Source organism: Schistocerca gregaria, chromosome 5, assembly GCF_023897955.1.
Source record: "Schistocerca gregaria isolate iqSchGreg1 chromosome 5, iqSchGreg1.2, whole genome shotgun sequence".
Classification (NCBI taxonomy): Eukaryota; Metazoa; Arthropoda; class Insecta; order Orthoptera; family Acrididae; genus Schistocerca; species Schistocerca gregaria.
Genome location: NC_064924.1, coordinates 331,390,648 through 331,413,462, shown reverse-complemented (window position 1 = coordinate 331,413,462; position 22,815 = coordinate 331,390,648). Strand labels below are relative to the sequence as shown.

The 22,815-nt window shown below is 44.8% G+C and overlaps 1 protein-coding gene and 1 long non-coding RNA gene across 2 annotated transcripts in view; one reads left to right on the top strand and one right to left on the bottom strand.

Annotated features, from left to right (window-relative positions):
- The window catches only part of LOC126272190 (farnesyl pyrophosphate synthase-like), a 246,943-nt gene that overhangs the window by 106,116 nt on the left and 118,012 nt on the right, over window positions 1-22,815 (bottom strand). Inside the window, exon 4 of the mRNA XM_049974868.1 lies at window positions 8,209-8,421. Within this exon, the coding sequence (XP_049830825.1) occupies window positions 8,209-8,421 (213 nt within the window). The remainder of the gene's footprint in view (window positions 1-8,208; window positions 8,422-22,815) is intronic.
- The window catches only part of LOC126272192 (uncharacterized), a 133,237-nt gene that overhangs the window by 10,575 nt on the left and 99,847 nt on the right, over window positions 1-22,815 (top strand). The window lies entirely within an intron of this gene.

Here is a 22,815-nt window from a genome sequence, read left to right as displayed (position 1 = left end):
CGAACCTGCGACCGTAGCAGTCGCACAGTTCCGGACTGCGCGCCTAGAACCGCGAGACCACCGCGGCCGGCTGATTGGGTCAGTTGGTCCATTCCACGTAAACACAGTCCACACCATTACGGAGCCAGCACCAGCTTGCACAGTTCCATGTTGACAGTTCGGGTCCGTGGCACACATCAGCTCCTAATAACTGCAATCGAGACTCGTCTGACCAGGCCACGACTTTCCAGTCGTCCTGGGTCCAGCCGACACGGTCATCAGCCCTGGCAACTCTATGCAAACGCCGCTGCTCTGGTTCGTTAAGTGAAGGCATCCGGCCACTGCTTCGTCCGAGGTGAGAGGCAATGCCTGAAATCTGCTATTGTCGGCACACTCTTGACGCTGTCGATCTCGGAATACTGAATTCCCTAACGATTTTCGAAATGGGGTGTCCCATGCGTCCAGCTCCAACATTCTGAATTTAAAGTCTGTTAATACCCGTCGTCCGACCATAAACACATCTGCAACCGTTTCAGATGAATCACCTGAGCACAAATGACAGCTCCGCTAATGCACTGCCCTTTTATACCTTGTGCACGCTACATTACCGCCATCTGTATATGGTGCATATCGCTATCCCATGATTTTTATCACCTCAGTGTACATTTCTTGACGTCTTAAGAAGTAACGTTATGTACATGCAGTCCTTTAAAAGTATCTCATATTATTAAAGGAAGTAGCACTTTTCGAAACAACACCTATAAACTTTTGCCTGGAAGCATCTCATCATAATCGAAAGACAAGGTCTCACTTTTTTGGTATCCTCACTGTGTTAATCCATGAAACAAAAGCATTCCTTCTCTGTTGCTGCTGTCCGCATCTGGAACGAGTTTCCCTGCACTCTGCGCACAATCCAGTGCCCTGCTGCTTTTAAGAAGAAGATGTGGTCAGTTTTACCTCTGTCAAACAATAAAGCAAATCTTCCCAAGATTTCCAGTTACACTTCTATCTCTTTTCATTTGTCTCTGAGTGACGCCACATTTCCTCCCCATGTTCTACCACTTTCCTCTTTCTCTCTTGTCCGTTGTCGCTAGCGCTCATTTTTCCTTCCGATTATTTATTTATTTGTGTCAGAAAACAAATAAATGGCTCTGAGCACTATGGGACTCAACTTCTGAGGTCATTAGTCCCCTAGAACTTAGAACTAGTTAAACCTAACTAACCTAAGGACATCACACATCCATGCCCGAGATAGGATTCGAACCTGCGACCGCAGAAAACAAATACAATACATAGTAATGAGCATTTAGAGCAAATGAAAGAAGGCATTTCCAGGCTATACTACTCTTGACCAAAAACTTACATCTTCAATTGCAACCCGTGTTGCAAGCACAATATCTTCTTCTGTGCAAAATGTACGGCATAGCTGATAATCGGTTAGGACCTCAACGGTCTGCGGTCCGCCGTCACAGGTGCCAGAGAAGTGCCATTTCTGCAGGTTACTCCTGGATCTTGTTCTTGTCATGAACGAATGTAAACTGTCCGTTTTTCTGCAGTATAGTAATTCTAAATGTTTTATTCTACAGTGTATTAGGTGTAACTTATAACATGCTTATCGTAATATATGTAATGTACAGTGTGGAGAATGTCTGGTTAGATATAACAGAGGGTATGAGGGACCTAATCTTGTCAGGTTAAATGTATCAATAAATAAATCTAAAAAAATGTTTTCAGTATGTACTTTAAAAATGCTGCACAACTATGTGCATATTGTCCTAAACAGTAGTATAATTGAGCATATCGTGAATGTTGCAGGTCTTATTTCCGTGCTTGCTAAGAAAAACTGGAGAGGAATTCCGCCTCATGGAAGACACCGTATTATGGTTTTGTTTTACCCAGACACGTTATTTAATCCGTATGCTGGTAGCTTTAAATGTAACATGCGTTCTACAGCTTGTAGTGGTTTTTGATGCTGTAGTGTTTTGTTTCCTTGCTCGTATCGTATTGCTGCTTTAGTTATGCATGCATTTTGTACGACTGGTCACCCAAACACAAGAGTTCCTGTCGCCAATTCGAACTTTGCTTGACTGACAAAACATAGAAAATGCGTATCTCACGAATAGACTTTCTGCCGCCAGATCAGTCTAAGGTTGGTGACGAATCATACAAAATGATTGTCTTACAACAGTTAAACAAGTAAGCTTATTAACACGACGCGAGCAATGAAGCAGACACCACAACATCAAAAATCATGTTCAAGATGTTCAAATGTGCGTGAATTCCTAAGGGACCAAACTGCTGAGGTCATCGGTACCCCCCCCCCCCCCCTCAAAAATACAAGCTGAAGAATGCATGGTAGATTCAAAGCTACTAGCATACATGTTTAATAGCGCCGTGAGAAAAAGAAAATGAAGAAAACTCCACTGAAGATAGCACAGGAAATGCTGAACATGCCTGGGTAAGACAAAACTATAAAACCATCACTGACAGAGTCCCGTAACAAGTGTTGTTGTTGTGGTCTTACGGCAAATGCAACGTGGATACCCGTCCCTGGTCCTAACTCGCACGAAAATCTCGTAACGCCGCTGCTTTTGTCGCTTCAGTGCCATCTGACGTTTACGAGCTTTCGTTCGCATGTGTGACCGCTGCCGCCATCTAGGAGGATATGTGCATACTAACCGAGCGCATGTCATACAACGCGCTGAGTGCCATCCCACCGCGCAGCGGCAATGCCACGGTACAATACTCACGTGCTTATCTTCGCGAAAGGTGTTCCATCTGCACTGACAGAAGCTGATCGGAATGGACCATATAAATGAAATTCTTCTGCTAGCTTGTAAGACGTAAAAAGTGGTTTATCAAACAAGAAAAAGAGCGTTTAGGCAAAATTTGTCGGTGGTTGAAAACATGGCAAGAGGAAGATTGTTTTTCTGGGTAAAGAGCGTCAAAACATACAGAAGTGACCATGTCCGGTATCAGGAAACCACGATGGATAGACTTGGTCGTTATAATATAACAGCAACTTGCAGGATGTTATATACAGGTTGTTCGATTTACTTTGACCACACCTGTAATAACTTTTTGTCCAGAAACAAAACAAAAATTTATCAAGCAAACGTTGCTTAGCTACCAGGGGCACACATTATCCACCGCACTTTACTTTCTCGTAAATTTGTTCGGTACGAAGGTATGAACAGCAGCACCTCTATTTTAAGAGGCACCTTGTTTTGTTTTATAATTCACTTTCTCTCCTCAAGACGTGTCGAAAAACACAGCACGCAACATTTATGCAAACATGACGTTATTAAAAACGTAACGCGAAACTGACACTGACTCACCCCCTCCTCCCCGCCACCCCCGACTCCCAACTCCCACATAAATTTCTTCGGACGCCCGTATCCCCATCATAATAGAAAAATAATATAATGACACACGCAGTTCCACCCAGTCAGCGCTTATCTGTTACGCTATCATACCTTGCTACTGGCAGTTCTTTCGAAGACTTGAAGTTTACAAGTGCAGCTTCACCTTACAGTATTTGAAACATAGTTATGAAAAGGTAGTGTCATGCAATAATAAGTGCATTAAAGGATTATATTGGGGCAAGTAATATACTGGTGAGGTTCAGGGCAATAATAAGTGCATTAAAGGATTATATTGGGGCAAGTAATATACTGGTGAGGTTCAGGGCAAGGAGAGAGATCGGAAAAATGGCCCGGAACCACAGTTCAGGGGAGACTGACCGAAAGGGCTGAGAAGGAAAGACTGATTGACGGGGACTGCTTCGAATGGCTCTGAGCAATATGCGACTTAACTTCTGAGGTCATCAGTCGCCTAGAACTTAGAACTAATTAAACCTAACTAACCTAAGGACATCACACACATTCATGCCCGAGGCAGGATTCGAACCAGCGACCGTAGCGGTCGTGCGGTTCAAGACTGTAGCGCCTAGAACCGCTCGGCCACACGGCCGGCCAGGTGGGAAGGGGTCGGCGATAAAAGGAAATAAAACGAGTAGAAAACTAAAAGCGAGTGTAGAAAGGAATAGTTACTGTGAATAAATGCGAAGAGCAAAGAATTTAATGTAAATTAAGGCCAGGTGGCTGATAGGGACCAAGGACAGTTCCCATCAGCAGAATTCTGAGAAACTGGTGTCTGGGAGAAGAATGCAGCTGGCACGTGTGGTGAAATAGGCACCGAGGTCACGACTGTCACATTGTACAGTATGCTGTGCAACAGGATATTGTGTGTTGCCAGTATATACCCTCCACCATCAGTTAGGTTGAATGGGCATAGGGAGAGGGTGTATACTGGCAACACACAATATCCTGCTGCACAGCATACTCTACAATGTGACAGTCGTGACCTCGGTGCCTATTTTACAACACGTGTTAGCTGGATTCTTCCGCCAGACACCAGTTTCTCAGCATCCCGCAGGTGGAAGCTGGCGCTACAACATATTCTTAGTTCTCGCCACCTACCGGACCTTAATTTACGTTAAATTCTTTGCCCTGCTATGAAAAGAAATGGTACCCCAGGCCATCACTTCTGATTGTCGGACAGTAAGGCGGGAGACGGTCTGATTGCCATCCCATCGCTGTCCAGGGCATCTTCAGACACGTCTTCAGACTGGAATCGCATTGGCTGGAGTAGAATTGTTCAAATGGTTCAAATGGCTCTGAGCACTATGTGACTTAACTTCTGAGGTCATTAGCCCGCTAGAACTTAGAACTACTTAAACCTAACCAACCTAAGGACATCACACACATCCATGCTCGAGGCAGGATTCGAACTTGCGACCGTAGCGGTCGCGCGGTTCTAGACTGTAGCGCCTAGAACCACGCGGCCAGTCCGGCCGGCGGTAGAATTGTCTTCCGTGATGAGTCCCACTTTGAACTGAGCCCCGACGACCATCGAAGATGTGTTTGGAGACTCCCCTGTCAGCGATGTCTGACTGTCACCCGCCATGTCGCACGACAGCCACTAGGGATGGTCAGGGCTGCCAGTTCTTTTCATATCAGTTCCCCTTTGGTTGTTATCCGCGGCCCCTTACAGCACAGCAGTACGTCGACAGTATTCTACGGCCTGTTTTGCTGCACTTTATGGTAAGCCATCTTGAGTTTACATTTCAGCAAGATAATGCCTGCCGGTAAACAATGAGAGGTTCTACTGCTTGTCTACGTGCTTGCCAGAACCTACCTTGGCCAGCAAGGTCGCCGAATCTCTCCCTAACTGAGAGTTCTTGGAGCATTATGGGCACTGTCGTCCAACCAGCTTGAGATTTTGACAATCTAATGCGCCAATCGGTCAGAATTTGGCACTATATTCTTCAGGAGGACATTCAACAAGTCTACCAATCAATGTCAAGCAAAATAACTCCTCGCATAAGGGCCTGAGCTGGACCAACGAGTTATTGACGCTCAATATGCCAAGCTCTTTCTCTTGAAAATATCAATTTTTCTGAAATTGCAGTCATTTGTGTGTATACAGGGTAGTCCATTGATAGTGACCGGACCAAATATCTCACGAAATAACCATCAAACGAAAAAACTACAAAGAACGAAACTCGCTTAGCTTGAAGGGGAAAACCAGATGTCGCTATGGTTGGCCCACTAGATGGCGCTGCCATAGGTCAAACGGATATCAACTGCGTTTTTAAAAAAAATAGGAACCCACATTTTTTATTACATATTCGTATAGTTCGTAAAGAAATATGAATGTTTTAGTTGAACCATTTTTTTCGCTTTGTGATAGATGGCGCTGTAGTAGTCGCAAACGTAAATGATGATGCCCAAGTAGGTGTTTAGCGGCTGTCACGGCTAATCCGTACATCCGTGTCAGTCTTGAGAATGCTACAACAACATCGATTGCACCCGTACCACATTTCTATGCACCAGGAATTGCATGGCGACGACTTTGAACGTCGTGTACAGTTCTGCCACTGGCCACAAGATAAATTACGGGACGATAACAGATTTTTTGCACGCGTTCTATTTAGCGACGAAGCGTCATTCACCAACAGCGGTAACATAAAGCGGCATAATATGCACTATTGGCAACGGGAAATCCACGATGGCTGCGACAAGTGGAACATCAGCGACCTTGGCGGGTTAATGTATGGTACGGCATTATGGGGGGAAGAATAATTGGCCTCCATTTTATCGATGGCAATCTAAATGGTGCAATGTATGCTTATTTCCTACGTAATGTTGTACCGATGTTACTACAAGATGCTTCACTGCATGACAGAATGGCGATGTGCTTCCAACATGATGGATGTCCAGCACATAGCTCGCGTGCGGTTGGAGCGGTATTGAATAGTATATTTAATGATAGTTGGATTGGTCGTCGAAGCACCATACCATGGCCCGCACGTTCACCGGATCTGACGTCCCCGGATTTCTTTCTGTGGGGAAAGTTGAAGGATATTTGCTATCGTGATCCACCGACAACGCCTGACAACATGTGTCATCTCATTGTCAATGCATATGCGAACATTACGGAAGGCGAACTACTCGCCATTGAGAAGAATGTCGTTACACGTATTGCCAAATGCATTGAGATTGACGGACATCATTTTGAGTATTTATTGTATTAATGTGGTATTTAAAGGCAAACACGCTGCAACAGCATGCGTTCTCAGAAATGATAAGTTCACAAAGGTACATGTATCACATTGGAACAACCGAAATAAGATGTTCAAAAGTACCTACGTTGTGTATTTTAATTTAAAAAAAACCTACCTGTTACCAACTGTTCCTCTAAAAGTGTGAGCCATATGTTTGTGACTATTACAGCGCCATCTATCACAAAGCGAAAAAACTGGTCCATCTATAACATTCATATTTCTTTACGTAGTACACGAATATGTAATAAAAATGGGGGTTCCTATAACAAAAAACGCAGTTGATATCCGTTTGACATACGGCAGCGCCATCTAACGGGCCAACCATAGCACCATCTGGTTTCCCCCTTCAAGCTAGACAAGTTTCGTTCTCTGAAGTTTTTTCGTTTGATGCTCATTTCGTGAGATATTTGGCCCGGTCATGATCAATGGACCACCCCGTATACATCACATCTACTGATTTTCGTTTCATTCGAATAATTCCTTCGTGATGTATGGTTTTCTTCTTTTTTCCTTGACTTTGAGTGTATTTCTTATTGTTGTGATATCCACCTATCTTTCTCAGTATCCACAAATCAGGGACCCTTGCAAGTAGCAACGTTGGCGACGTCTTATCAGGTCGGATACTGGATAGAAAATTAGTTTGAAATTCCAGTGGCATGTTTCATATGAAATAGTGGGACCACTGTTAAATTCATGCCCGACTTCATTGACAGACGTTTACCGTATTTCTTGGCCTCAATATAATAGCCCCCATCTTAATCACCTTCTTCTAGAGAGATGGAAGGCTTCGTTCACCGTCATCCGGCCGGTGTTGCCGAGCGACTCTACGCGCTATAATTTGGAACCGCGCGACCGCTACAGTCGCAGGTTCGAAACCTGCCTCGGGCATGGATGTTTGTGATGTCCTTAGGTTAGTTAGGGTTAAGTAGTTCTAAGTTCTAGGGGAATGATGACTTCACCATCAGCGCATCGATCTCTGTTAATGTCTCGCAGGGCCCGCCCTGTGGCACGGATGATGTCCTCACTTGCGTTGTCACCCATGCCACGAAGAGTGGCCGTCATTTTGGCGAACAAGTCGTAATCACACGTACTCATATCGTTTGAAGGCAGTACGTGTTCCAGTATGTCCTACCCATAAGACTTCAGGAGCTCCTGCGCGGGATTCATCGTGTGACATTGTGCTTGGCTTGAAGGATGATGGAAACAGTGTTGTGCGCTCTCAACATGTGCCACTTCAGTCTTGATCGACGTTCGTTGTTCGTGATTCCTAAACAATCTGTTAGGGCGTTCGAATTGGCCTCCCACACTTTCAGACAGTACCCACAGCAATGGGTTCAAACACAGCCGTCGCCGTTCATTGCGCTACTTCAAACTAGCCGTCTGCAATCAGCTACATCCAGCGCGCATTCTGTGAGACGCATGACCTTCATGTTACGGCAGTGTTGCCACTACTTTTTATCAGACCCGTGTATTTCTCTCGCCCGCAGACGTGGCAAGCGCCTTTCATTTGCACCGCCTGGTACCGCATTAGCCGTGGAAGACGGCAGGGTGAGTCAGCGCAGTGCCCCCGCTTATTTGGGTAAACCGAGTCCGGTACTCACGTCGTGGAAGAGGTCTACGACGTCGAGGTAGTAGGGCTGGTTGCGGAAGTGCGTGGCGAGCAGCTGGAAGAGGCCCGTCTGCAGCAGCGTGGCGTCGTTGCAGGCCGTCTGCGGCGTCGTGTCGAACTCGGGCAGCAGGTACCAGCAGGGCTTGCCGCGCCGCGTCTTCGCCTCGTCCAGCGTGTCCTGCGTCATCAGCAGCGACGTGTGCAGCTGCAACACAAGACACACGTGCAAGTACAGTCTGCAGCGGAAGTCGTCCCGGCGACACAATCACGTCTCCTAAACGTCCTTGATGCGACCGTAATGAACGGAAATCTTCGGACGTAAAAATAACTTCTGGCAGCCGCTCAAGAGAGCTTACAGGACAGTTAACTGTTCACAGGGAAACGTCTCAACCGTAACGAGTACCCGAAATAACTACAAGTCACACTGAAGCACCTGACAAAAGACCGCAGGTATAATAAGGACAAGGACCTACATCATCCGCGAACTGTGCGACATCTCTAGTGGCTCCACAGCAAAAATACTCTTCGTACATCAGCAGTGGTAAGAAGCGAGGGGCATGAAACGGAAGCAGTGGTTGAGAAGGGAGTGAGACAAGGTTGCAGCCTACCCTCGATGTTATTCGATACGTAAACTGAGCAAGCAGTAAAGGAAACGAAAGAAAAAATTGGAGAAGGGATTAAAGTCCACAGAGAAGAAACAAGAACTTTGAAGTTTGCTGATGACATCGTAATTCTCTCAGAGACAACAAAGGACTTGGAACAGTAGTTGAACGGAATGGACAGTGTCTTGAAAGGCGGATATAAGTTGAATATCGACAAAAGAAAAACAAGGATAATGGAATGTTGTCGAATTAAATCAAGTGATGCTGAGGGAACTACATTAGGAAACGAGACACTTAAGATAGTAGATGGTTTTGCTGTTTGGGCAGCAAAGTATCTAATGATGGCCGAAGTAGAGAGGATATAAAATGTAGACTGGCAAGACAAGAAAAGCGTTTCTGAAGAGGAGAAATTTCTTAACTTCAAGTATAGATTTAAGCGTCAAGAGGTCTTTTCTGAAAGTATTTGTATGTAGCGTATGGAAGTGAAACATGGACGATAAGCAGTTTAAACAAGAAGAGAACAGAAGCTTTTGACATGTGGTGCTACGGAAGAATGTTGAAGATTAGCTGGGTAGATCACGTAACTAATGAGGAATAGAACTGGGAGCAAAGTACTTTGTAGCACAACCTGACTAGAAGAAGGGATCGGTTGGTAGGACAGAGTCTGAGACATCAGAGGATCACCGATTTAGTGCTGGAGGAAAGTGTGGGGAGTAAAAATCGAAGATGGAGACAAAGAGATAAATACAATAAGCGGATTGCTGAAGGATGTAAACTGCAATACTTACTCCGAGGCGAAGAGGGTTTCACAGGCTAGAATAGCATGGAGAGCTGCAGCAAACCAGTCTACGGACTGAAGACCACAACAACAACACGTCAGCAGTTGGGCTCGTCTATTCGGTGGCGGTATACTGCGCTCCTGTATGGATTGAAAGCTCGCATACACACGAGATTTAATTGGTACTAAATTACACTATTTACCCTATCAACGGCACAATATAATCCATCGCTTCTGCATAGCTGTCCTCCTTGAGACGTATACCACCTACCACTCGAAATACAGCGTAAAAGTGCTCTTCTTGGATAGTAACACTATATTATCAATAACCCTCAGCTACCCATACTTAATCTAGATCGCAGAAGATTGAAATCAAGAAGAGTGGCTCTAGTCACTGCTAAAGATATGTTGAATTCAAATTTTCGCGATCACAGAGAAGTTTCCAGGTTTCAACCAACCAACTACGCAAAGAGTGTGCGATATTAAAATTTTTATGCTTTAGCCATGGCGGAAGTAAAGACCCCCTCCATAAAGAGGGGAAGATACCATTTCCAAAATATGACTGCGGAGCAGAATCCAGAATGTGAATGCGGTGCCGAAAACCAAACAACCCGATACGTAGTGGTAAAGTGACCAAATCATACGGCTCCGTAGCAGAGTGGTCAGCGCAGCTGACTGCCTTGCGGCGGACTCGCAGATTTTATTCGCTCAGAGACTCGGTGTTGTGTTGTCATCATTATCGACTGTCAAATAAAAAGATCTACACTAGGCGGCCGAACAACCTCAGATGGCGCCTCCCGGCTAATAATACCATCGACCATTTCATGTTCAACGTCCAAATCGAGGGACTCTTCACCGATTTCCTTGCAGCAATATGTGACACGTTTGATTACATCCGATGTTTGGTTGTTAGTTTGTAACAAAATTTGGCACGTAATATGCAATTGTGCGCATCGACTACGTTAGTCTTATTCTTATGTGAATACAGGTGTATTGTGATATACGTCGTACGATAAATAAAGTAACAGGTCACGTTATAGGGGGGGGGGGGGGGAGGGGGAACATAAATTTTTTCTGTAATTGTAGATTTCAATAACTCTAATAACATAATAGTTCTTTTATTTTTTATTTTCGGGGTATCGTAGAATCAACGGAAAGTGTGGATGCCAATGGAGGAAGCCCAGAATTTAGCATGGTTCAGAGAGACGAATTGTGATACCCAAGTACAACGAAACTTTCGGGCACAGTATGGAAGGGAATCATGGTCTCGACCAACTACACCTTTTATGGAGACGGGTAGTGTTCTCCATAAACAAGCAATGGATGCTCCATCTGATACATACGCCAGCGTTGAAAATGTACCGCAGGCGTTTGCACGGAGTCCGACCAGATCAGTTCGTACTGCGACTGGAGAGTTGGAAATGCCACGATCAGCGGTGCGCAAAGTTTTGAATTAGAGGTTGCATCTTTCTGTTCACAATGTGCAGTTACATTGTTGATTAAAGCCGGCGAACAAACCTCAGCGCGAACAGTCTGCAATGGATATGATATCCAATACTGGCGCAAACAACGACCTTTTGGAATAGATTTGTTTTTCCGATCAGTTCGATGTTTGCGGCAAACGGACGCCATAACGTTCGTATATCGGAATTAGTGTGTCCTTGGGTTACACGTGAAAAAGACACACTCCCAAGGACAATGTATGATTCGGACGTTTACAAGAGTTTGCCGTGCCACAATTGGAATACCTGCTACCTGACGTCGTATCCCAGCACGATGGGGTTCCGCCTGAATGTTTCCTGAAATGTCCGTTAATTTCGGAATGAAAATTTTTTCTCTGCTTGGATTGGACGAGATGGCCTGATTCAGTAGCCGCCACGACCAACTGGTCTCACACTACTGAACTTCTTCCTATGGCGTATCATTAAGGAATTGTACCCAACCAATGCTAAAGACCGACAGGACTTGAAGACCTGCATTCTCAGTGTATTTGAACAAGTCACCAGTTCGTGGAGTGTACGTGGAACGGAATTAGTACTGAACTTTGTCCATAGCACTAGGGGTGCACAGACCGACGCGTATGAATGAGGAAACAACACATCTTGTTTTTATTATTTAGTATAATGTTAAAGTTATTGAAGTCTAAAGTTGTAAGATAACTTACCCTGTGTATAAAAGACCTAGGGTAGAACGTCGAAACTCCTTGAGGCTGTTCGTGGATGATGCTGTTGTATACAGAGAAGTCGCAATGCTATAAAATTTCAGTGAAATTTACAAGACGTGCAGAGGATCAACGTTTGGCGAAAGGATTGTCAGCTGATCCTCAACATACACAAATGTAACGTATTGCTCACAAATAGGTGGAAAGACCCATTATTCTTTGATTACACAATTGCCCAACAATAACTGATTCCAACTAAAGCCCCTTTCCGCTCTATTCCTTAATTTACTAAGCCTCTGTTATCCTAAAACTCTAAACACTCTTAACCTTCCCACATTAACCTTTATCGGTAGCTTTCTTGTCCTGCGCCTGTCTACTTGCTATGACCATTCTGTGTGCCTTGTTTCCTATGTGGGGAGATTCTTTCATTTATTATGTTAATTCCAAAATAGCTACTAAATACCTCCGCCCGTTCAAGGCGGTATGTTCTGGCTACTTCAGAACAAACGAGTCTTCATTTCTAAATCACGAATACTGTTTCATGTTCTGTTATATCTGTGTTTCATTCTGACTTAAGCATAGATATTTCAATACTTAATTTATACCCCTAACTGCTTATTTGAGCCTTAGCAACTCAGAAACATTTCCTTTTCGCATCCGCCATCAAGTTGAATGTAAAAACCAAACGCATTATCGATTTTGTTAAAACACGTTTTGCAACTTTTGTGTAATTACCACCAACGACTGAAAGTGTACATCTGTGGATGTCACAAAACCTTTATCATGGCAATTTAGCAGATTCCTGCTGAATGTAAGTGCCTTGCTTACCACAAATCCCTCAGTAAACAAACTGGCATCAAGAAAACAGGGAGCATTCGTAAATATCTTGAGGAGGTTACCCTTTGTTCCTACGTTAAAACTTGGCGTTAGATAAAGTGCTATTGTAGTCGGGAAACAGCTGACAGGATCCCATTTATCTCGCTTATCTCGCGCAGTCAACAGTTTCAAGTGAGTGACAGATGATTCCCCTTCACGGCAAGCGAAGGGAAGTGACACACCACATAATACAGTATCCCTGCATCTATAACTTGTATCTGTCGCAGAAGCTGGGAACACATTCTATGAACAGACATGACGATGTAATACACTGTCCAGTCACACTGACGTGCCTATCTGTCAAATGCCTACATTACCATCTTTTGCAGACTGAGTGAGATTCTGGGGGGGGGGGGGGGGGGTTTACCAACAGGGATGTGGAACCAAGTCGACTCCATTGCCGTGTCCAGCTGCCCTAGGTTTCTCGGTTGAGTATCCATGGCGCAAACATCTTAAATTCCTGGGATTACAACTCGATAATAAAATCAGTTGGGAGGAGCACACCACAGAACTGCAGAAACGCCTTAACAAATCTGTATTTGCAATTCGAATGTTAGCAGACATAGGCGGCATAAAATTGAAAAAGCTTGCATACTTTGCCTACTTTCATTCCATTATGTCATATGGTATAATATTTTGGGGTAACTCTTCAAGTCAAACAAAAGTTTTCAGAGTCCAAAATCGTGTAATACGTATTATTTGTGGAGTAAATTCACGGACGTCCTGTAGAAACCTCTTCAAAGAACTGGGTATACTAACTACTGCCTCTCAGTATATTTACTCCTTAATGAAATTTGTCCTAAATAATATATCTCTTTTTCCAACAAATAGCACAGTTCATACATACAATACTAGGAACAAAAATGATCTGCACAAGGACTTAAAAGCACTTACTTTAGTTCAAAAAGGGGTCCACTACTCAGGAACACTCATCTTCAATAATTTGCCAGCAAACACAAAAAAATTAGGTACAAATAAAGATCAGTTTAAAAGGAGCCTGAAAGACTTACTCGTGGCCAACTCCTTCTACTCCACTGACGAATTTTTTAATAGAAACAAATGATGTATTCTATATATATTCATACCATTCTACTCCATTGACGAATTTTTTAATAGAAACATATGATGTATTGTATATATATTCATACTATTGGTATTGTTATTTCAGCTTTTTGTAAAAAAAATTGACATGTTCCACATCCACGAGGATCTCCGCAGCACGGATCTATGGAACGAAAAACTAATCTAATCTAATATAATCTAACAATCCACAGATTCTCGACTGGGCATAAATACGGGGAGTTAAGAGGCCATCTTGGTGCTCTTCGAACCACGTATGTACACTGCGTACTGTGTAACACAAAGCATTGCCCTGCTGGTAGATGTCATCGTGCCGAACGAAAACAAAGTCCATGTAAGTGTGGGCTTGGTCCCCAAAGATAGATGCATATTTTTGTCGATGAATTGCGCTTCCAGATTAACGACACTGCTCAGGGAATGTCACGAAAACATTTGCCAGACCACAAAGCTCCCTTTTGCGGCATGGACTCTTCTGACGATTGTTGCAAGGTGTTTGCTTTCAGACATTTCACTCTGTTACACGCCAATGGCCATTTGTCCGGTAGGTATAAAATGTGACTCACCCGAAAAGGCAAGCTGCCGCCACTCAATGGACATACAGTTGCGGTCTTGGCGTGCAAATTCCAATCTTCGTCGGCGATAAACAGTAGTCGGCTGTGTGCATGAACCTTGCACGTCTATTCGCCCGTACAAATTTCCGCATCTGTCGCTCAACCCTGTCACCTATGGCTCACAGTGCAGCACAGTTGCTTCGACGCCGGTTTTGCATAGCGCCCTTTTGCCATGCACAGTATGCGTTAACCGGTTTACAAACTTATCCAGTTTCGGAAATTCTTCCACCCTTGCGCCGAAAGTCAATGTTCATGTCTTATGGACGTCAGATAAATCGCTCCATTCTCGTATTACCACAACGACTGCACTGTTTTCTGCATCCCATTGACACGTTTTATATGTCCTTCACTGCTAGTGCTGCCAGGTGCGGTCTGTGAGTGTTATTGCAGGTTGACGTCGAACATACGCGGTGGTCACATTAATGTGACAGGACCGTGCATATTGAAAGAGAAACTCCTCTACAAAATTGTTAAGGCTTTCGTGGCCACTTGTTGACAATCTGTCTATTGGCTTCTGTCTCGGGTTCTTCGGGCGACGTTCATCTGATGATTTTACTGACGTTTCGCCGCACGAGTGGCTGGCATTGTCAAAGCTTCACCCTCCATTGCCGGTGGTGCACTGGAGCCGACCTCGCGGTCACAGCCGGCCGGTGTGACCGAACGGTTCTAGGCGCTTTAGTCGGGAACCGCGCGGCCGCTTCGGTCGCAGGTTCGAATCCTGCCTCGGGCAAGGATGTATGTGATATCCTTAGGTTAGTTAGTTTTAAGTAGTTCTAAGTGCTAGGTGATTGATGACCTCAGATGTTAAGTCCCATAGTGCTCAGAGCCAATTGAATATTCGCGGTCGCAGACTATATGTACCTGGCGCGCCAACGTCCGAGGGCTTATCCGCGGTCATTTCCGGTGCGTTTCTCCTGTTGCTACCTGCGACGGTCGTTCGCTGCAGCACGGGAAGCCAGGATCCGTTTACCTTAAGGCTTTCCTCTTTTTTGTTGAAGCTGTTCGCGTGTTTTTATTTCTACAGCTTCTCTGAACAAGCGGGTGTGATAGTGCTTCTCTATAGCCAGAACTTCCGTGTCGGCGAATTTTATTACGTGGTCAGTCTCACTAAGTGCGTGCTCCACCACGGCCGATTTCTCCACCTACCCCAACCCGCAATGTCGCTTATGTTCTTTGATCCTGGTGCTGATTGATTGCCCAGTCATTCCGACATAAACTTTTCCGCATGTGCATGGTATACGGTATATTCCCGACACTGCAAGTGGGTCCCTTATCTCCTTTGCCGATCTAAGACACTCTTTGATCTTCTTTGTCGGTTTGAAAATCGTCTTTACTCCATGTCTGCGCAATATACGGCCGATTCTGTCCGTCACTCTGGGAATGTATGGCAGAAAGGCTGTACCCGACATTTCTTTTTCTGATTTCTTACTTCGCCGAGTGTTTGGCTCTGTTACACTTCTAATATAGTTTGTGGGGTACCCATTGCTCCTCAGAACACTTTCCAGATGTTGCATTTCGCGTCTGAGGGGCGGCGGCTCACATATTCGTCCTGCTAGCGTTACGAGCGTATTAATCATGCCTCTTTTCTAGTCAGGTGGTGGTTCGATAGTTTGTGCAGGTATCGGTCCGTCTGCGTCGGTTTTCGATACACGCTGTGTCCCAGGTTTTCGCCATCCCTTGTGACCAGAACATCTAGAAATAGCAGTTTTTTGTTCTTTTCTACTTCCATGGTAAATTTTATGTTGGCGTGAGAAACTCTTCTCTTCGAAAAACAGCACGGATTTAGAAAGAATCACTTGGGCGCAACACAACAGCTCTCTTCAAATGCATTACGTACATTATGTGCATTATGTACAAAGACGAATGTTAAATTTGCAGAAATTGGTTTCTGAAAGGCAACCGTCATTCTGCTTAGTTATCAGTGAATAACAAAGATCAGGTGGTCTACACGACTGAGTCAGACTACGTGAATTGCTGATGGTCGAAACTCAGTTCGTTAATCCAGAAAACGAATGGTCTTTATAAATAAAAGTAACGTCACGCGTCCCTCAGGAATCGCATTAGGGCTACTCATATTCTTAGTGTATATAACTAACTACAAGAGAGTACGCTGATGAGAAAAAACATTATGGCGCCTGCTGTTGGAACGCAACACAGCTGCGATTACCTGTGGCACGGATCGGCAAGTTCTTGGTATATTTTCAGAAGCGTGTGGCCAGGTGTCTTGCAGCAGGTCACGCATTTCCTGTAACTTCCAGGCCGGTGATTTGTGGGAGTCGTAATGGCGCCCGAGAGCTCAAAAATGGTTCAAATGGCTCTGAGCACTATGGAACTTAACATCTGAGGTCATCAGTCTCCTACACATAGAACTACTTAAACCTAATTAACCCATGGACATCACACACATCCACGCCCGAGGCAGAATTCGAACCTGCGACTGTAGCAGAGCGTCGTTCCTGACTGAAGCACCTAGAACCGCTCGACCACCACGGACGGCGTTGACGTAGTCCAGATTTCCAGTCCTCTTCGTCAAGGCACACCCAGTGGTCGCCAAGGCGGGCCCTCAGTTCTTCTACCTGCTGGGCAAGTCGCGGAATTGGTACGGGATGAATTAGTGGACCCTTCCTCAACTTTTCTGGGTGCAAATTTCACTGGGTACAGATTTCACTAGGTGAAGTTTACAGGACACCACTTCGATTACAAGAGAAATGAATGTTCCCCACAGCGTAATAATGTTCTCACAGAGCCGCGTCCGTGGCGCGCGCATGTTTCAAGGAGCTTGAATGACGGCAATCCCGACACGACCATTGACCAGCTTTATTGACTAGCTTTAACGAGAAACTCGAATCATCCACCAGGCGACGGGTTTCCATTGGTCCACGGTGCAACGGCGATGATCTCGTACTCACCGCAGTTGTAACTGACACTATCGTTGGGTCAACAGGAGAATACGTAGGAGCTGTCTGTTGTGGAGATCCATGCTCAGCAATATACACCGAACGGTGTGCTCTCCCTGAAACACACGTGTCTGCAGCAGCATTGTACTCTTTCGTCAGATTTGCAACAAATAGCCACCTCTCCTGCTTTATGGAGCGGGCAAGCTGCCCACCTCCATATAATGTTTGGAGGCGTAGACGTGGGACAACTCGTTGCCTACTCGAGGTTCCAACGTCCTCCAAACACTTCCCATAACGCCCACAACAGTAGCACGCGAAGAGACGAGCAACTTCGCCGTTTCCGAGATTCTTGTTTCGAGGCGCCAGGCCGCAACAATCAGCTTTTTGTCAAAGTCGCTGGTGCCAGTAGATTTCCTCATTTGCGGTCGTGTCATCGCTAGGATTCCCCATTCCTCTCTGGCACGCTTATAGACTTTTCTTACCGTGCCAAGTATCAACCACGCTACCGGGCGAACATACTATCTCTGTGGGTTACGGTTATAATGCTTTGTCTGATGAGCGCATGATGGCCAAATAACTTCAAGGAGATCCGAAGCAGTTTTCAGTCGTTGTATGAGCCTTAAATGCGTGTAAAACATTTTGTGGGAAATAAACTAGGAAAGGTTGTGTAGAAGTCTATTATAGTGCACGATAAACGTAAGGGCTCTGTAATGAATTGAAAGAAAACATTTTATCATTTGTTGGAAGAGCCAGTAAAGCCTCACCGATTCATTGTATCATTTTGGGATCGTGTCTCAGAAGGCTGCTTACAAAACTTAGATCTGAGCTCTTCTCAAAAAGAGCTCGAATGATTTTGATTCTCATTAAATCGGCCTAAAAGAAGAATCTGAAGTACTTAATAGCACTATAACCGATCGACTTCATCCATACGAAAGTTTTTAGGATTTCTCACAGAATTTAAATGGAAATCATTGAAAAAAATAATGACGAATTCGCGAAACAGTGTTAGGGATATTTAGAGAACAGGTTTCTCGTACACGCCATGAGAAATTTCGTTTGTGGTCCCTTTAAACAATTATTTCAGTCACTCGAGGAAAAATTAAACAGATAAAGATAATGGACTGTAGTACAATACAATATTTGATGCCATGGCAGAGCAACCGAAAAACAGTGTCTTAGCCTGTGCGGGATTGTAGACGCCAGGTAAAATGGAAGTTTGTGCACCTCCTGGGAGCCTGTTGGGATAGGCGAAGTTGTTAAGGCGACCGGTAGCGAGAAGCGGGAAATTCGGACTCGAGTTCCAGTTCGGCACAAGTATTCATTTGCTCTGAAATATTCTACAGACGATGCTGATCCGCAATGGTAATTTGCGAATTATTCCTGAAATAAAGATAAGTCAAAATTTGAGTTCTGAAAGTTACGAAATATTGACAATGTGTATAACACACGACACTGTCATTACGGATTATGATTATTCCAAGTAGCCGTGTGATACAGTGGTGGTGTCTATGGGCACCATAGGAAGTAATTGCCATTCGTCTTACAATGCTGCTCTCGCGCGACAGTGGCAAAGGAAGTCTACGAGTGGCAATACGACGCCTGAGAGCCGCTTACAGACAGAACTCAGGTAGCAAGACTGAACGTGCCCTAACATGTGTTGAGCTACCCGGTGTTGAAGATATTCACGAGCGAGCTCTGATTTTCAGTGTTGTCGTCATACTGGGCAGAATCGTCACCTACTGTGCTACACGATCCACATACACATCTTTATAGTCGTATGTCAGCGACTCGTGGTCACGTGGTTAGCGTTGGGCGTTGTCGCCTCTAGATCGAGCGGCCACGGGTTTAATTTCCGGCTGGGTCGGGGATTTTCTCCACTTACAACTGTGTGTGTGTGTGTGTGCGTGCGCGCGCGCACCTTTGCATGCGTTGTCTTTGTCATAATCGACGCCCAATACACCGAAGTGGTGTCAAATGAAAAGACTTGCTCCAGGTGGGCGGGAACCCCTGGCCAAAAATGCCATAACCAGGTTTCATTTCTTAACACACTGTGCAGTCATGTTTCTATATGGAAAGGCAAAGAGGTCAAGTTATTAAGTAAGGATGTAAACTTCACACGCAGACCCCCCGCATCAGATAGCGTTCCTCTCAGGCATGAATAAGGACTGATAACCTTTTACACTGCTCACTAAATCAAATCAGGATCACCATTCATAGTAGACTTAAACCTGTATCGTCCGAGAAGACAACGGTTTGGGTAGATGTGACCGTGGCCACTCATTCGTGTGACATTTTACTGGTTACCTTGAACGGTGAACACCTTTCAGAAGTCTTCTGCACACACAGATCGGTAGTGTCACTATTCCTGCGACTGCATCGTAACAAGGGAAGACCGTAGTTCGGATGGTGTCACGATCCTGACATTCAGGAGCGTAACAGTAAATAATGGTCACCTTTGAGCGTCATAACTCTTTGTTGAACCTTCTGGATCTCGAACCGTCGTTACAAATAGTTGTCATAGTCCGTGAACAACACAAAAGTGCAAAGGTGAGTTGCGCATGTTGGCGGGCGCGGTTTGGTCTTCAGTGATTTTTGCAGCCAAGGTCGCATGTTGAAATATTTTTATTTGCTCAATGACCGGTTTCGACAGGTCTAGCTGTCAGTGATATTATTTCCAGAAGATCCGAATATGACAGCTAGACCTGTCCAAACCGGTCATTGATGAAATAAAAGTATTTCATCACACGATCTTGGCTGCAAAAACACTTATTCAACACGAAGATGAGTATTTCTCCACTTCGTCACCTCATATGAGTTTGATATGCCTCCGTGTTGCTTACCGCCTCATATCGCATTTCGTCCAGTACATGATATCTCGAAGCCATTCCACCAACTGGTTGTCACGCTTCGTTTTCTATCACTTTCACAGCAACGACTAGCGTCCTGATGTCAGTCATGGAATGTTTTAAATGTAGCAACTTTGTGACATTTATTTTCTTGTATTATTAAATCAAATTTCTTTGTTTATGTAACCACGTCGCACGTGCGGAAGAGGTGTGGAACGATACGAAGATGTTTTTACATCTCTCCCTCAGTATCAGCAGCTAACTGTGTGGCACCCACTCTTTAACAAATTGAACTACTGCATATTTTATGCTCACGTATGATGTTTCGGAGAACGAAATCCTCCTTTCTAAAAATGCCAAAGATTCTGCTAACAAAGATCTTGGGAAACTCAACTCGCTACGTTCATAACATCCACAGCTCCGTAGGGAAAGATGCTCAGATCGCTCTCGTGTTGCTTGACATCCGGAAGGCATACGAGCTCACCAAGTATTACTGAGCAGATTTTTGATTGGATACAGGAGTTCCTTGCAGACAGAACTCAAACCGTCGTTCTTAACGGAATAAAATCAACAGATGTAATGATAGTTTCGGGAGTGCAGCAAGGAAGTTTATAGGGCCGTTACTATTTACAGTTTATGTAATGATTTACTGGATAACGTTGCAGGCTTGGTGAGGCTAATCGCGAAAGATGCTTATACAGTATTTACAGGAAGGCTGTAAAGACAGAAGACTATCGAAATACAGGACGCGCTACAGAGGATCGGTGATTGGTGCAGGCACCGACAGTTGCCCATCAACGTAAACAAATGTAACGTTTTGTGCATAAGTAGGCGAAGAGATCCACTATTGTTCGATTACGCTGTAGGCGACAAATCACTGGAAACAGTAACTACCGCAAAATACCTAGGAGCAATCTTCTGGAGTGAGCTAAAGTGGAATGAGCACATAAAACAAATAGTAGGAAAAGTAGATTCGAGATTGAGATTCACTGGGAGAATATTAAGAAAGTGCAATTCATCTACTAAAGAAGTGGCTTACAAAACTCTCATTCGACCGATTCTTGAGTAGCGTTCATCGATCTGGGGACCATACCAAGTAGGATAAATAGAAGAGACAGGGAAGATCAATCGAAAAGCGGCGCGTTTCGCCATGGGATCGTTTACGGATTCTTTGGCCTACACGCTTTGGCGTGTAAAAACATTCTTAACAGATTCCAGTGGCAAGTGCTACAAGAGAGGCATTGTGCATCACGGAGAGGTTCACTGCTGAAATTTTCTAGTAAGTATTTTCCAGGAAGAGTCGACATACGTCTCGCGAAGTTATTGCGGCGAGATGATCAGAGAAATTCGATGTCACACGAAGCTTTACCATCAGATATTGTCTCCACGCGCCATTCGTGAACGGAACAGGGAAGGGAAGAGTGAGGGGGGTAAGCAGGAGGGGGGGGGGGGAGAGTGTGGCACCAAAAGTAACAGCCGCCACACATTGTAAGGCGGCTTATGCAGTGAAGACTTAGATGTAGCGGTACCGCTGCACTGAAAGGTGAGACGAGAAGCTCGCTGCGACGTGCAGATTGGATATGTAGAGGGGTACAAGAGCGACCCGTCAGAAATAGCCTGGTGACGCAGGCAGCTGCTGTTGGGTGACTCTGACCGGGGGATGGCAATCGCGCTTAAGCAGGCTCAATTGACGCTGCGGGAGCAGCTCCGTTGTCCCGCCTGGCTGCGCAAAAGCCTCTGCTTACCCACCGCCGGCCCTAGAGGCACCAGGACCCACTGGGGGAGTAGCTAAGAGGAGGCGGTAGACGATACCCTCAAGCTAGCGTGCTTACAGACAAGGTACATTATACCAAAGACTTAGAACCAAAAAGAGCTCGGTAAATTGTTGGAGTAATAGTTAGAAGTTAAAGTAGCATCGGACGTAACTCACGAAAGTGTTTTAGAAGTCATTATCTGAAGTATGGGAATGTACGTGAAGTGAGGAATATTTTTTTGAGCTTAAAACATTGAAACTGCTACAACATCCCGTCCTAAACCACTGGACAGATCTCACTCAAACTCGGTAGAGATATTCCTTACTGCGAGGCAACAATCGCTGTGAGGGTAAGAACCACCTACCTAGCATAGATCAGGAGAGATGACGACACGAACAATGAGATTCACGAAAAACTGCCGCGTCATGTGTGACCTTAAATTTATTACTTCTGTGCTACTAACTCTATTCGTAAAAGATTCGCAGAAAGTATCCACATATCCCGCTAAATGCACTACAAAATTGTATCTTGGCGCCACAATAGTTCATGTAACGTCGCAAACTGTCAGATGCGTGAAAACTGCCGCGTCATGAGTAACTTTAATTTTTTTACTTCTTTGCTACTTACTCTATTCGCAACATATTTCGCAGATACTATCTACATATGCTGCTGAAGGTACCTACAAAAATATAAGACTGAACGACACATCGTTCAAGAGATATGACGCCGTAAACACTGAGATGCGTGGAAAAATGCTGCATCATGCATGTAGTTTTAACGCATTCTTCGTTTACTGTTAAGTCATTCCTAGAATCGAGTCAACTTCAGGAATTTCCTGATATCTGGTATGCATTTGATAGCTTGCAGCTGCGCAGTGTAAGAGACTGTATGAGAAAGCAATAGCTGTCCTCAGAGCTATGAGAGGCGTTGTCCCAGAGACGTTTACAAACCCGCTTTGTAGACACGCGAAGCAGCTGCTCCCACCGCGCAGAAA